At 40.4% G+C, this 14,298-nt stretch overlaps 2 protein-coding genes across 2 annotated transcripts in view; both read right to left on the bottom strand.

Annotated features, from left to right (window-relative positions):
* LOC148317309 (galactose-specific lectin nattectin-like) overlaps positions 1 to 990 on the bottom strand; it is an 18,904-nt gene extending 17,914 nt beyond the window's left edge. Inside the window, exon 1 of the mRNA XM_088283870.1 lies at positions 275 to 990. The gene's annotated coding sequence lies outside the window, so the exon portion shown is untranslated. The remainder of the gene's footprint in view (positions 1 to 274) is intronic.
* rab26 (RAB26, member RAS oncogene family) overlaps positions 1 to 14,298 on the bottom strand; it is a 23,835-nt gene extending 9,537 nt beyond the window's left edge. The window contains exons 1-5 of the mRNA XM_088283867.1: positions 13,765 to 14,298; positions 12,388 to 12,498; positions 5,210 to 5,251; positions 4,555 to 4,621; positions 2,179 to 2,231 (exon numbers count right to left, since the gene is read on the bottom strand). Coding sequence (XP_088139993.1) covers positions 2,179 to 2,231; positions 4,555 to 4,621; positions 5,210 to 5,251; positions 12,388 to 12,498; positions 13,765 to 13,974 — 483 coding nt within the window. The 5' untranslated portion in view covers positions 13,975 to 14,298. The remainder of the gene's footprint in view (positions 1 to 2,178; positions 2,232 to 4,554; positions 4,622 to 5,209; positions 5,252 to 12,387; positions 12,499 to 13,764) is intronic.

Below are 14,298 nucleotides of genomic sequence, written 5' to 3'. Positions count from 1 at the left end.
ACACATGGGAATGTTTGGTACAAAAAGACGTGGAAATCCGGGGAGAGGCTGATGAAAGCCCTTTCTGTTTTACAGTGATAAAGGTTTGAAGAAGACAAAATAATATAAATAAATAAACAGCAAACAAGTGGGGTGGGGGGAAAAAAAATGCAATTCCGATTCAAGCATCACAAGGCTGTGGTACGAGTATAAACACACAAAGGGTCAGTGCCATTGATGTGCATTTGTTAATTTATGGTCAGCCAAGAAAAACTAAAGTCTGATTTATGCTCACCATTTTTGAATGACAAAGCCTCCGCAGAGTGACAAGGGTCCCAATAAACCGCTTGCCTCAGGAAGGTGCGCGTCGGTGCAAACCGGCGCCCTTTGACCAACGTGATCTATAACGCCACACGCAGACGGCTGCACGGCGCTGATAAGATGCTCAATAATGGATGCGCTGAAGACTCATATCGTGAATAAGCAATCGGAAATTGGGGGCGTTAACATTTCATAAAAATAAAAATGGGCACCCTGTGCAGCTTGAGCATACGTAGGATGGCATTGGATTTATTTTAACGACAGTCCGAAAATGTGCATGGTGAGCAAAAGATTGCACAGTTGGAAAACACGATGTAGAAATGTGCCTGAAACAAAATCTTGATATCTTCAGGGAATTAATGTCAGTGTAGTTGCCACGGTGGCAACAGATAACTTTGTCTCTAATATTGCTGGAAGGCCCATCCTGTTGTAATTTACAGTACAGTAGCTGTCATCGTAAATCAACTCGAAAGGGGAAGCCCAGGACATTATATAAATGGCTTTATTTCTTCTTCAGTGAAATAAAAAAAAAAAAAAGTCTACCTCTCTGGACTTTAACAGTCCAAAAAGAAAAAGAGCAAAGGATTTATTATTGTTTAGTTGCAGTTTTCAAATATATGTTTTTCTGTCAACATGTAACCTAGCAAGGCACAAATCGGCTATTAAACCTTCAACATAATATACGTGATCGATTAGATAGAAAGCAGGAGGGGGGGGGGCACCACATAAAAGCAGCCCACTTTGTTGACTAATGAGAATGAGAGCTGTTGAGTTATAAAAATCACTGAATACTGATTCTCTATTTCCCTCCAAATGGTCAGCGGCCTTCGCCCCGAGGCTCGTCTGCTAATGGATTCGCACAGTGGGAAGATTAGAGCCACATTGTGGGCTGCATTAGCCTGGACTGCAGCATGCAATTATGTACCGGAGCCTACGAGGAACATTTACATGAAGAAGAGATCTTTACGCGGCTCGGACTCAATCTGAACACCGATAATCACTTGCGTGACAGCGTTTACGACGGAAAATGAGAACACGCTTAAGGAAATGAGATTAAAAAAAAAAAAAGAAAGTAAATTTATTGAGAGACTTTGCAACAGAAGTTAAGCAAATTAGATCACACCACATGTCACAGCTAAGATAGTGAGATTTTTTTTTTTTCTTTGTTCCTCAAACAATGGGGAATTTCTTTTTTCACTTTTGTGACAATTAAGAATGTGTAAAAAAAAAAAGTGATGTTACGTAAGGCCCATCTACTAATTGAACCCTTTTCACAATCCTCCATCATACCTTCATACGGCAATGGAAATAATGTCTCTGTTGTTGCCATGGCAACCCCAGATTACTTTAGTAGTTTAGTTTAAAACCCTTTCGCATCCCATTACGACGACATCAGTCACACGTGCGCCACTCAAGTGTGCTGTAAGTGCACCGGGCTTTCCCAGATGCTTATCAGCTTTGATCACAATGTTCAACATCATTTTGTGTTTATTCAAGGGACAGTAATTCACCCAAAAATGGACGAGTGGCAATAAATGGGGCGGGAGAGGGAAAATTGCAGACTACAAAGGGAAGAGTCCATTTTGCTTGGAGGAGCTCTAATTTACACGAAAAGATTTTTTGGGGGGATAAATGAACCATTTGTAATAGATTATCAACCAAACATGTCAGAAACGGGTTGAAATAAATATATTTAAAAAAAAAGGATCAGGTCACAAAATGTGTACAGAATATATAACGGATCTTGCATCGAAATGAAGGTCAGAGGAAATTAGACGTTCAAGGCATTGACCGCATGCCAAAAACATTCGTGCGTAATCTTAATAATGGATGACAACTTCAAACCCGAGCGGAATCAAAACGCGACGCTTTTCTTACCCGGATGTTGTCGAATGATGCTTTGTTGGTGACATCATAGAGGAGGAGGAGAGCTGTGAAGACAAAACAACGAGGCACATCTTAGTACGGCCAGAAACGCAATTACATTTCAACGGATTTTTATTCGAATGCTCCGCCAAACACGGAAGCGTCACACCTACATGGACAAACGCAAGTCATTTTCGGTGCTGGCTCAGCCGTCGCCTGGAAGAATTTGTCTGAGCAATTATGTGCACGGGGTTGCTCCGCCAACTGCCTTTCGCCTTTTTTCGCTTTGACTTAACATTTGCAGTCACTTCATCCCTCGAGCAATGAACGGCGCGCACTTTTATATCACCTCTCGGAGGACATTATGTTGAATGTTTCTAAAATGACATGGTCAATAGAATTTCGTGGCTTTTCCACGCAAGTTGAATCGTTTGGAGGATTCGAGTGTTCGTTACTTCTGTGGCGAGAAGGTAGAGTAGATCTTGGCAAGTCATAAGCATACGTTAGCTCATCATTTGCTTCGCGTTCACGTCGGGTGCGTTGATGACATTGCGCAATCGGTTGCCGGGTGTCGGCGTCGCTAAGAAGTGATGGACGCAAAAGGGGAGGGGCTGCGATCCATAAACGGCAGTCGTCATCCATCATCGCCGAGATGGTGATCTTCATCAATAATCACGGGGCTGACCTTGGGTCCTCTTATTGCCATGAAAGTAAATAGATCGCCTCGACAAGACGGGGAAAAACTGTTTTGAAAACACATGGATTGGAGTGTGGGCCTCATTTGCATACATTTAAATTGATTTTTTTTTTTTGTAATTATGTTGAAGTCATTAAGTGCGACTGACAATGACAATTTTTCACACTCAACAACATTGAAGTCGAAGTAATCAATGTTCCAATGAGCCTCAGGTTCATTTACGAATGTACAAGGATGCGTATTTTGACAATATGCAAATGACAACGGTTCACTTCAGGGAATATGATCAAAAGCAAATTTACGCTGCACAATGTTTTCTTTTCAAATTCGGGATCAACAAAGGGAGGTTTGCTAGGAGGAGTTTAGCCTGCTTTTTGTTCATCCTATTTTATTCCTTTCGGCTGCACGCAGCTTCACGGTTGTGATTGTGTAGAAAGGGTTGTTTTCCTTCTAGGATTAAAAAAAAAAAAAAAAAAAAAACTACTCAGGTCTTTCTCTGGCATATTTTTTTCCCCCCTTTCTGGTCCACCAAATTACTTGCCTTGCCCATTGATATGCGTCCCCGCTTTTTCTTTTTTTTTTTGCAACCGCAGCGATTTTACTTCATGCTGTGCAAATGGAAGCATGCCAGCTCCACTGAGCGACAGGGAAGATGCACTTGAGCCGCGGACACGGCTGGACCTCTGGCGCTTGGCAACATCCTTTGCATGAAATGAGCCGGGCGGAACGCGCTGGGCTCACAGCAACAAGCCAGCTCATTGCACGGCTTGTTCTGCCCGTGTTAAATTGAGAGTTGAACGAATCAAACAGATTTAGCGTGGTGATACTGTGGCCTACTCTGAAATCCGATGGGATAATGTGTTCGCCGTCCGAGCGCTTCCAATTGTTTTGAATATTTCCTATGCCAAACGCTCCTGTAATCTTGACATTTCCACAATGCAGAAGAAAGTGCCCAACTCCCCAAATTACAGAGCTGTGTGTGCAAAGTAGAAAAAAAATAAACATTCGGGGCTGAATGGTAAATAACTTTGAGTTCAAGATTTGCTTCCTTGCATCATTTAAGGTTCACACATAAGGCAAAGGACTCTCACTCCAGACGTTTGGCATTTCAAGGGCGTAACAATGTTCAAGTTATCTCACGGGGAATCGGCGGTGTTGGTGTCAAGCGCATTTCAAACTCTTGCGCGGCAATGCCTGTCAGACTGAATGAACTTTGCTTTAAAAGTCGGTAACGGACTGACGATTGGAAAGAGCAGTTCGAGGCTCCCCTGTTGCCTTGTTAAACATCTGCTGGCAAATTGCTGTGGAGAGCTGACAGATCGCTTTAACGATGGGCACACACACACACACACACACACACACACACACACAAACGTTACATCACATGCACATTTTTTATGGACACCCCTGTTTCTTTCAACAAAACGCAGCATCGTGGCCTGCCTGCAGTCCAGACCTGTCGCCCATTGAAGATGTGTGGCGCATTATGAAGTGTAAAATACAAAAACAGAGACGCCCCTGAAGCTGCAAGCATCAAGCATGAATGAGAAAAAAAAAATTATTAACTCATTCACAACCAGCCCAGTAAAAAAATGGATCTTTGACGTATTTAGCCGTCAATGGTTTTGAATGAGTTAAAAAAAATAAATAAATAAATACAAATTTTTTTTTTAAAAAGGCAGGAGTCTTACCATGAGCATCGCGGTAGTATGCATGTGTCACACTTCGGAATCGCTCCTGACCAGCAGTGTCCCAAATCTACAAATAAAAAGTCCGTGTCAAGCGCTTTAAAAATTAACATTCAAATTTTTTATTTTTTTTTTTATTTAAAATCGCTGTAGTTTTAAAACGTGATTATTAGAGTGCAAAGCCACATTGAGAACAATTAGCCTCACGCTTTTTAGAAAGCGATCAAACTCCGTTGAAATTGATAAAATGCACGTCATATTCTTGGAAACACTTCTGGAGATATGAGCCGGAATATTCCAATGAATTAACTGACTGATGAGCACAGAAGCATTTGAACAAAGGAGACGGGTGAATCGAGTGAGAATTTGAGCAGCCGAGGTGGAAAAAGCGTCAGACTTCATCTAATACATCATCAGTCTGTCGGCGACTCTTGCCACGTTTGATCGTTGTTGAAAAGTCAGCTATCCCTTTCTTCTGTCTTCATTCGGGGTCACGAAGACGCTAATCGAATGCTAAAGATTGATGAAAGACTCATTAAGTTGCCGGCAAGGATTTTTCAACATTCCGACGCGAGCAAAGAAGATGTCCGCATTTGGCATCGGCTTAGTAGAAAAAAACCAGATTTGACCGGAATGGAGATTGGCTTTTTAATCTTACCTGCAGTTTGACCTTCACGGCATCAATGCTCATCACCTTATTCTGCAACACACATATGCAGAATACAATCATTGAAAATCCAAACATTTATCCCCCCCCCCCAAAAAAAATAAATAAATAAAGCGACAGATGACGGATTGAAAAGCATATTTGGTTAAGAAATTAATTTGCGACTGAAAACTGAGGCACAGCACAAATGGCCTGGAAGGAAATACTCATATCTGCCAGTACAAATTAGGAAAAAAAATAAAAAACAAAAAAAATAAGAAAAATATACGCATGAGTTTTTTTCTTTTTAAAATCGCCACATGACTTCAGAATAGACAATTGAGCGCGAATGTCCCCATGGTGATTTTGTCCGGACACATAACGCGTGTTTTTGCATTGCTAATGTGTGTTTAGAAAGAAGCATTTGTGGAGTGATGACTGTGCAATACCGAGAATAACAAAATAAAAAATAAAAAAAAAAGGTAGCCTCATTCCTGTCTAATGTGGCTCACCGATAGCGGTGAATATGTATCAAGACTTCGGAATGGGTCACAGCGGAGAACTTTTACGGCACAGTGTAATATTCCTGCTGGTTTAAAATCCACCTCCTGTAGTGAAGATTTAAGGAACTTCTTCTGGGGCACGTTAAGGCTTTTTGATGCGTCGGGAGTCAGCGTGTTTTAAAAAAAAAAAAAAAAACGGTTTTAAACTTGATGTCTGGCTCACTTGTGCTTGGGGGGTCTCTGCAGGCAACAGTTATGATCAAGTCCTGGGGGACGTCTCTGACTGCTAAATTGTGATCGTTGTCGTAGGTGTTGAAGAAGGATTTTTTTTTGTTTGTTTGTTTAATCCGTCAAGTGTAAAAAGTGAAAATAGCTGGAGTTGTTTTCAGGGATGGGAGCCACGACTGTAATTAAAACTTTTTTTTTTTTTTTTTTTTAATGGCACAGTTTATGTACAGCCTGTACGCTATGTTGTAAAAGCGCACAGGGGGGCGGGGTATCGATTCAAATTTCCAAAATCAATTCGCGACACAAGGGCTCGATATGATTCGATTTAATTTAATTGATTTTCGATTCAATCGAGGACTTCACGCAGTACCAATTTTACTTTGGGCATTCTCAGAAGAACCAATGCTGCAATTAGTACAAACGTCTTGCTCTTTGGAAAAATATTAGCGCAATATTTACATTAATAGAAGCCAATTAATTTTTTAATTTTTTTTTTTAATACGCAACTTTCGCGTAGTGGCAAGATCTCGCATCGTCATGTAAATTTATGGAGGAAAAGATGTTATTAAAAGTATTGATATATGGTTTATGAATCAATATCGGGGCTATGGAAAATCAATTCAAATCGATCTATCGATTTCTTTTAACCCAGTCCTAATAAAGAAAGCGATTAGGTTAGAAATCAAGTCAAGGTGAAAGGCATGAACTTTACTTAGATTATGGGATGGCGTTCTTGGGGACGGACTCTTAAAAACGGCAGCAGGCGACACAGCAATATTAATATTCTAAAATTGACACTTGTCATTTTTTTTTCCTTTTCTCAATGCATCATTTAGAAAAAAAAAAATGGCAATTCTTTGGGAAACGCAATCCAACGTTGACCATCCTTTGACAAAGACAGATGTCTTCTATTGTTATTGGGAACAAAAGTTCAAAAAAAAAAAAAAAAAGCCAAAAGTCATTCCCTCTTATTGGCTTTGGGTTCAACTGAAACTTTATAACATCACGACCCACTTAGCCCCGCTGTCAAAGTCAGAAGCGTCTGGCTCCACAGGCTAAATAGAAAAATCAATCGAACCCCAGTCGCCCACATTCGCACGCTGGGTCAATGATTTCAATTAGCCGCAGACTCCTTCAGATCTGATCCAAAAATTGAAAATCCAAAGTCGCTCAGTGAATCATCCATTTTTACCGCATCAAGCATAATGCCAAGAATCTTCAACCCGAGCCCTGCCGTATGCTAACACAACCTTTGCACGTTTCACACATTGTCATGATAATTTGCTTTTTATCGTGTCTGGGATAATTAATTGCTTTCAAACACAAAGCCTCTGACGTTGAACTTTGCCGGTTGATCGGCGCATTACGCAACGGCACGTTCCGTTCCGTCTTGGACGGCGAGCCAGCTAAAGGAGAAAATTATGGATTCTTTCGGACTAAATAGCACGTTTGGCATCCCACGTTTGTTTTTTATTCCCCCCTCCCCAACTTCTTTTCCCGTTTGCTGCGAACGACTTCACATTGTGCTTCTCGGACTAATCCAACTAATCCAGGATTTGTCACCCTTGCTCTCCTTTTCTCCACCACTGCTTCCCTTTCCTGTTCTGCATTTGATTTATATGCAGACACATCCCTCAACTGAAGTTTTTAACCTCCACCTTTTCGGGAAATATTTGAGTGGGCTCTTCCTTTTAAGCTCATCTTCTCTGTCCTCCTACATAAAAAGGTCAACGCATTTATTCCCCTCAAAAGTAGCCATGTGGCTTCGCGTATGGCGATACCATCCATCTAGAAATCTAGGCAAAACCTCAAAGTTGAAATAAATCGCAGAGATTGCTGCTTTTTACACTCAGATTAGACACAGGATTGTAAACACCAAATATTTCAAGATATAATTTTCACATCTGCGTTTTTTAAAATGTAGAGCAAAGAGCGCCAAGAATGAAGCAGATCGTAGGAAGAAAAAAAAAATGACTTCCTATAAACCAAGTACCAATAACTCTGGATAATAAATTGAGCTGTTGACCGATGAAGATTTATTTTAATGAAACGAGTGCCACTGATGCAAGGCGGTCAAATTTGTCGTTAAATTTTATTGGACAGATTTCAGTGTACAATATAAAGACTTGGGGGAAACGACTTTGATGCCAAGGTTAGTAAAAATAGTTCATTATCGTGCACATAAGCACATTTAGGCGTGAAAATGACATCTTTTCAAAATTATTTTTTATGACGCAGTAGAAAAAAAAAGGGGAATATTAGGGGGCTTGAACGGATCAATTACTTTCAAAGTTGAAAATAGTAAATCACAACAGTACTGTACTCGGATTTTCAAATCTATAATAGAAATATTCAACTTTCATTTTCATGTCTTCTATGTAACATCCTCATCTGATTTATTTTTTTTTTTTTTTAGTACCAGTGCTCGTGGTCTACTCGAGTTTCACATCTCGATGTAGGAGGTCGCAAGGTTTAAATTGCATTTGGTTGGCTATGACGTCAAATAGCTGAACATTCTCAGGAGACAAAAAAAATGTGTACATTCTGGAGTGAAATAACGTTATAAGGCGCAACCTTTTTGGACCTCTCTGAAAATAATAGAATCTATTGATTACTTCAAACTCATTCGTGAAGATTATTTTTTTTTCTGCAGCTTATGTCGTTCAAAGCAACATTTCAAACCCCTCTCGTCGCTATTTTAATAAAAAAAATTAAATAAAATAAAAAAAGCAACGAGTCACAAAACGAGTAGACTTATTTTGACATTGGGTCGCGTCTAATGAGAGAAGCTTTCAGTGCAGAACAAGTGCTTCCGAGCTTGAAGGATGTTCTACAGCTCTCCAAGAGAAAAGACGTGGACCAGCCGAACAGAGGAGAATATTCTTCATAATTTAAAAAAAAAAAAATATGCATAGATCAGACATGAGCAAACTACGGCCTGGGGGCCACATGCGGACCGTTAAAGGTTTAAATCCGGCCCGCCAAACTTGAAAAAAATTCAGTAAATAAACCTTGTTTGTTTTATTTTCCCTGTAATTCTGAAGTGTCCCCACTATGAGGCGCACTCTAAGAGATATTTTGTTGTAATACGTTTGTTCATTTTCATTTAAATTTTTTTCTTTCTCCCATGAAGTGAGGTCATCCAAAACACTCCATCCATGTGCTGCTGGTCCAGCCCCTCTGTCAAATTTTAGAACCCATTTTGCCCTGCAGCACTACAATGAATATGACGCATAGTTGAAGTAGATTAAAGTGGCAAATTAAAACTCAAGCCTGTTTGGAATCTTTAATATTGCAGTTGTCAATTGCCACTTTTTTTATTCTCCTCATTGATAGAGTGTTGTAATCTCACAGTGTTGGTGCAGACTAATAAATCCTCAGGTAAATGTGTCAAAGTGGGAGAATCATCTTGAAGCCTTCCCATTGTCAAGCGCGCATGCACGCACGCGGCTCGCACAAACGCACGCGCATTCGCACCACTCGCAGCAAAGTATCATCCGTCATCTCTGCGTGCCAGATTACGCCTCGCTGTCGCACTGTTATCTTTAAATTGGAGCGCTATTCTTTTGATTTCTTTGGCGGCGCCGCCCACACACAAAACAAGTGGACAACGTGAATGGTTCATTTCGATTTTTCAGCAACGGCAGCTGGAAGTTTCACAGTGAGGTTTGGATTTATTTATGATAAGAAAAGGCACATTTTCCTGAAATGGGGGGGGGGGGGGGAGAGGTCAGGTTTTCATGTTTCATTCGTTAGTACACAAGGTTGCATGAAAGGTCCCCACAAGTGTTGAAAATGTCTTGACGATGCATTTTTGACATGCCCCGAAAAATTTGCAACGATACAAATTCAAGTTTTACGATTATTGAAAAATTTCCCATGCGTCTTAAAAACATTCATTTTTCACGTTGATCTGCCAAACCCAAAACTTCATCTCCTCTATTTATGTTTAAAGCATCCACGGCGGTGTATGCAAAATATTTTTCTGATCTCAAACATGTTGAGAGTACAGATCAGGATATGAACCCGCGTCTCGCTACAACAGCTTGGCAGCCTTCAGCAGCGGTGATTGAGTTGGAACCATTCCAATCCTTAGCGCGACGAACTGAGAGAGTTGTAAAGCCAAGCAAAGCGCGTTTTAAGACTAACTGCCAAGAATATTCGCAACAAACCCACCCGAGGTTGTCAACACGGGCTAATTTTAGTCGCGGCTCGCTGACTGCCTGCGACGTCACCAGAAGATGTTCCTCAACTCATGAACTCTGACCCTGCAGCTTTCGGGAAAAAAAATAAATAAAATTGGAGCCATCTGTCGCTATATACGCAGAATCTGCTGAATAATATAGCCACATATCACAAACTGTATGTTGTTGTGTTGCTGGGTTGTCATGGTTACTTGCTCGACAAAAGATGGCATTGCAGAAGTGAAGGAAGCGGCAAAAGTGACGCCCGGCGACATAGCAACAACTGCTTTGTCCTTACAAAAGAAATAGAGAAAATCAGCCTGATTACTTTTACCCCCCCCCCCCCACACACACACACACACCACACAAAAAAAAATTGTAACACTGCACGTTGAAATCCTCCAACTGAGAGAATTAAGAATCAAGAGAGAGCAGAGGAAGTCGACAGGTTATGTAAGACAGGAAGAAATAAGCTCCTCTACCGCTCATCTTGTCCCAAGGAATCTTATTAGCGTGAGTGCGTTTGATCATTTTTTTTTTTTTTTATTGGCCTTATCACATTTGCCTGGCTTATTTTTATTTGACAGCCACAAGAGGGGAACAGATGAGCAGACAAAATGATTCTCCTGAAATGATTATGACTGAAAATCCCCCGATTGTGGGACGAATACAAGTCTTACCTTAGGTCGATTGGATACAATATAGATTCGGTTGTCGCTATGGTGCGATGTTTTAATGAGATAAACAGATAAAATAGATTAATAGATTAAATTGATTAGCTAAAATAGATTGATTAATACATTAAGTGATAGATTAATGAATAGATAGTTTAATAGCTATATTGATGAATAGATGTATATTTATCTGATAGATTAATTAATAGTTTAATTCATAAATTATTTGATAGAATAATTAATACAGGTTAATTGATAGATTATTTGATAGACCAACTCATTCACTGCCATTGACGTATATAGAAGTCGAAAAGAAAGGTGATTCTTTTCACCTGGGCTGGTAGTGAATGAGTTTTAATTCACTCATAATTAATAGATCCATTGACAAGATTGATTAATTAATTAATCGACAGACAGACAGGGTCGAAACACAGTATTCTGATTAATTTGTGTTTGTTTTATAGGAATCACCGCTGTGGACTGGAAACAACTTCAACTTTGGGGCTTGTTGGAGAGATGCCCTTGAGCAAGATACTTTAAACATTCTAGCACACACACACACAATACACTGAAAACATACAAAAAAAAAAAAAAAGAAAAAGTGTGAGTTGAACTTCCCCTTGAGGGATTATCATTTGCATATGAATTTAAATAAATAAATATCTAAATAAATTCTTCGCCGACTAAAAATAAAGCGGACAGTCGAGCATAAACATCCCGTTCCAAAAATAATCCTAACAGTCTCTTGAAGTCTGAACCTATAAAACGCAGTCCCCATGACTGCATATCAATTCTAAAGCTCCCAGTAGAACGTCTGGGAAACATGAAAGCCACAGAAAGGCTGATATTAAAACCACCACAATCATCATCATCATCGTCATCGTCATCCACTGCCAGATTGCGGTCACTCCACGAGGAGACAAAACAGCCCACACATGTTGCCTGTTCGCGTTCGGTCTTACGTTTGTGGACACAATGTTGCACGAAATGCGCCATTTTCAATCTAAAACCGACTTATGTGCGTGCTCAAAACAGACGACGAGTGACGCGTGGATTACGACAGCATCCGAGTTTCGCCATTGTGCGCTCACAACTGCAAGTATACATAGAAGATAATGTAATCATGTAAATTTACACTCATTTTAAAAAAAAAATGACAAAGAAGGAGCCCAAGAATAGATTTTAGAGATGTCAAAAATCCAATTCCACGTTTGACACAAAGCGTGTATTTTATCCAGACAAAAACACTCATTTATTTTCAAGCAGCACTTGTATATCCTCCCGGGGTTGATAAATAGAAAACATAACAACTCCCACATAGATTTACCCTCATCTTTCATTATGTTAAAGGTCAACATCCAAATGGATGTTTTGTTCTGTGCTACACTCGGGCAAAAAAAAAAAATGAAAAAAATTATCCACTAGTGAGGCTACTTTTAACTTGAACTAGAAAGCCCAGCTTCAATTTATACCATTGCATAATAAGTAGTTGAGGAGAGGTTTGCATTTATTAGCCTCACGTTGTATCAAGTGTATTAAACATTAATAAATGAAATATAGTAGCGCAGGTACTAGTTCCGTTCCGTTTCGGAGGAACTTACCCTGAAGTCAATGCCAACGGTCGAGATGAAGCTGCCAGCTAGAAAGGCTCCATCTTTGAAGCGTACCAGCAAACAAGTCTTCCCAACACCTGAATCTCCCACGAGCATCACCTAAGAAACAAAAGGAAACAATCTTGGAATTATCTGCAACTGTGTTTCGGTGCTCAATGTCACGGGAGAGGTCAGATTGCAGGGTCGGTTTAACACCGAACTTGACTTTTCTTATTAGATGTCCGTCTGCGAAATGTAATGAGTTGTAAACTAAAAATAAATAAATAAATAAAGTGTCGTGCCAGGCCAGATGGCCTACAATTACACTCAGTCGACTGCAGACCACTGCAAAGACTCAGCAAATCCAAAGCACGGTTGTCTGATTCATTGGGAAAAAAAAAAAATCATCACAGGGAGAGGATGCTGGTCCCGTCGAGTCGTTGGTCCTCGAGTCCATCGGTGCAGGTGTTCCTAATGTCGGTTCTTGCGTCGATCTATTCACTTATTCCTAACTTCCAGATAATTTATTGATCTTAATTTGTAATAAGCAAATAATGACATTACGGTTTTGGGGCAACAGAGTGTGAAATAAATACTGGTTCCCAAGAGGAATTTACTAGCTGCACCTCCATCGTGATGCCTGCAATTTTTTCTTCGTCCATCCATTAATTTTGTATTAATCGTGTTCTCAGTACACCAATTAAACTGGAATTTATCCCAGCTGATTTTAAACAACCAACCAATAGAAGGGCACAATATAAAGCCAGAGCCAAGATTTGAACCTCCAACATCAGAGCTGTGACGAACACAGAGGGTTCACACAAATAAATGCATTATGATGATGATGTATCATGTGAGTCAATATCATATGATTAGAAATTCTACCCCACCGCCCCCCCAAAAAAAAAAAAAAAAATCACGTGGGCCGAGACACCTCCCGTCTGTTGCCCAGCCTTCATTGACCGGAAAGTTCCAAGAACTCTAAATTGTTTTTACATTCATGAATAATTCATCCTTGGTGGAGGTTTGGACTCCATTTTATAGCATTCTAACTTTTCATCACCGTGCAAGCAATGGTGGCCTAAGAAAGACTTTTGAACAAGGTAAACATTCTATGAGGTAAAACTTAGTCAAGTTCAGCCTACAAAACGGAGTTGGTGAATTAATAATTAATACAAAAATAATAAACTCATTACCTATTTCGGTTGCACATGAGAAATAGAACCAATATATATATATATATTTTAGAAAATATAAACAACTCAGAAATAAAAGAATCTATAAAAAGTTTGGTCGCGATAAGCCACACGGCTGTGACTAATTGGGCACACATGCGACGATAAACAGGCCAACAATTACATGCAGTTGCGTTCAGGTGTGGCTCACCTTGAAGGCGATATCATAGAACTCGCCACTGCTGCTGATGGACGGTCTGCTGGGGTAAACCAGTCCGCAAGTCGGCGAGGCACCTGCCGCCAAACCTTTCCCGGTCCTGCCTGCGCCGCTTGGCGACCCTTTGGGACTCTTGGGGGCTCCTTTGCCCTTTAACGTCTTCTTCCTGGACATGGCTCTGGTGACAATCGGCGCTAAGAGCATGTGTTGAGGGGGTTGGGGGGGGGGGGTTAAGAAATAAGCAAATAAGAAGCGAAGATTGCAATGTGCTCCTTGTGGTTCACTTGCAGGTTTGTGGTGGAAGTGGCGCCTGTCGCGAGGAGGACGCTTAAGTTCACCCCCGCGACTAAATCATTTCTGCTGACGCGCGTGACAAGAAAAAAAACAGAGCAAACGCGTTTAGTTTCAAATCACTTGACGCAAAGTTAAAAGAAATAATAAGCAATTACTAATAATTGAGAGCAAGTAACTGAAGGATGCGCTTCTCAATGTAAACAGCCCTCTCTCTCCCTCCCCCCCCTCTCTCTC

Source organism: Idiotropiscis lumnitzeri, chromosome 20 (assembly GCF_059441095.1).
Source record: "Idiotropiscis lumnitzeri isolate Australia: NSW breed Sydney's pygmy pipehorse chromosome 20, RoL_Ilum_1.0, whole genome shotgun sequence".
NCBI classification, from domain to species: Eukaryota; Metazoa; Chordata; class Actinopteri; order Syngnathiformes; family Syngnathidae; genus Idiotropiscis; species Idiotropiscis lumnitzeri.
This window is presented reverse-complemented; position numbering and strand designations above follow the sequence as displayed.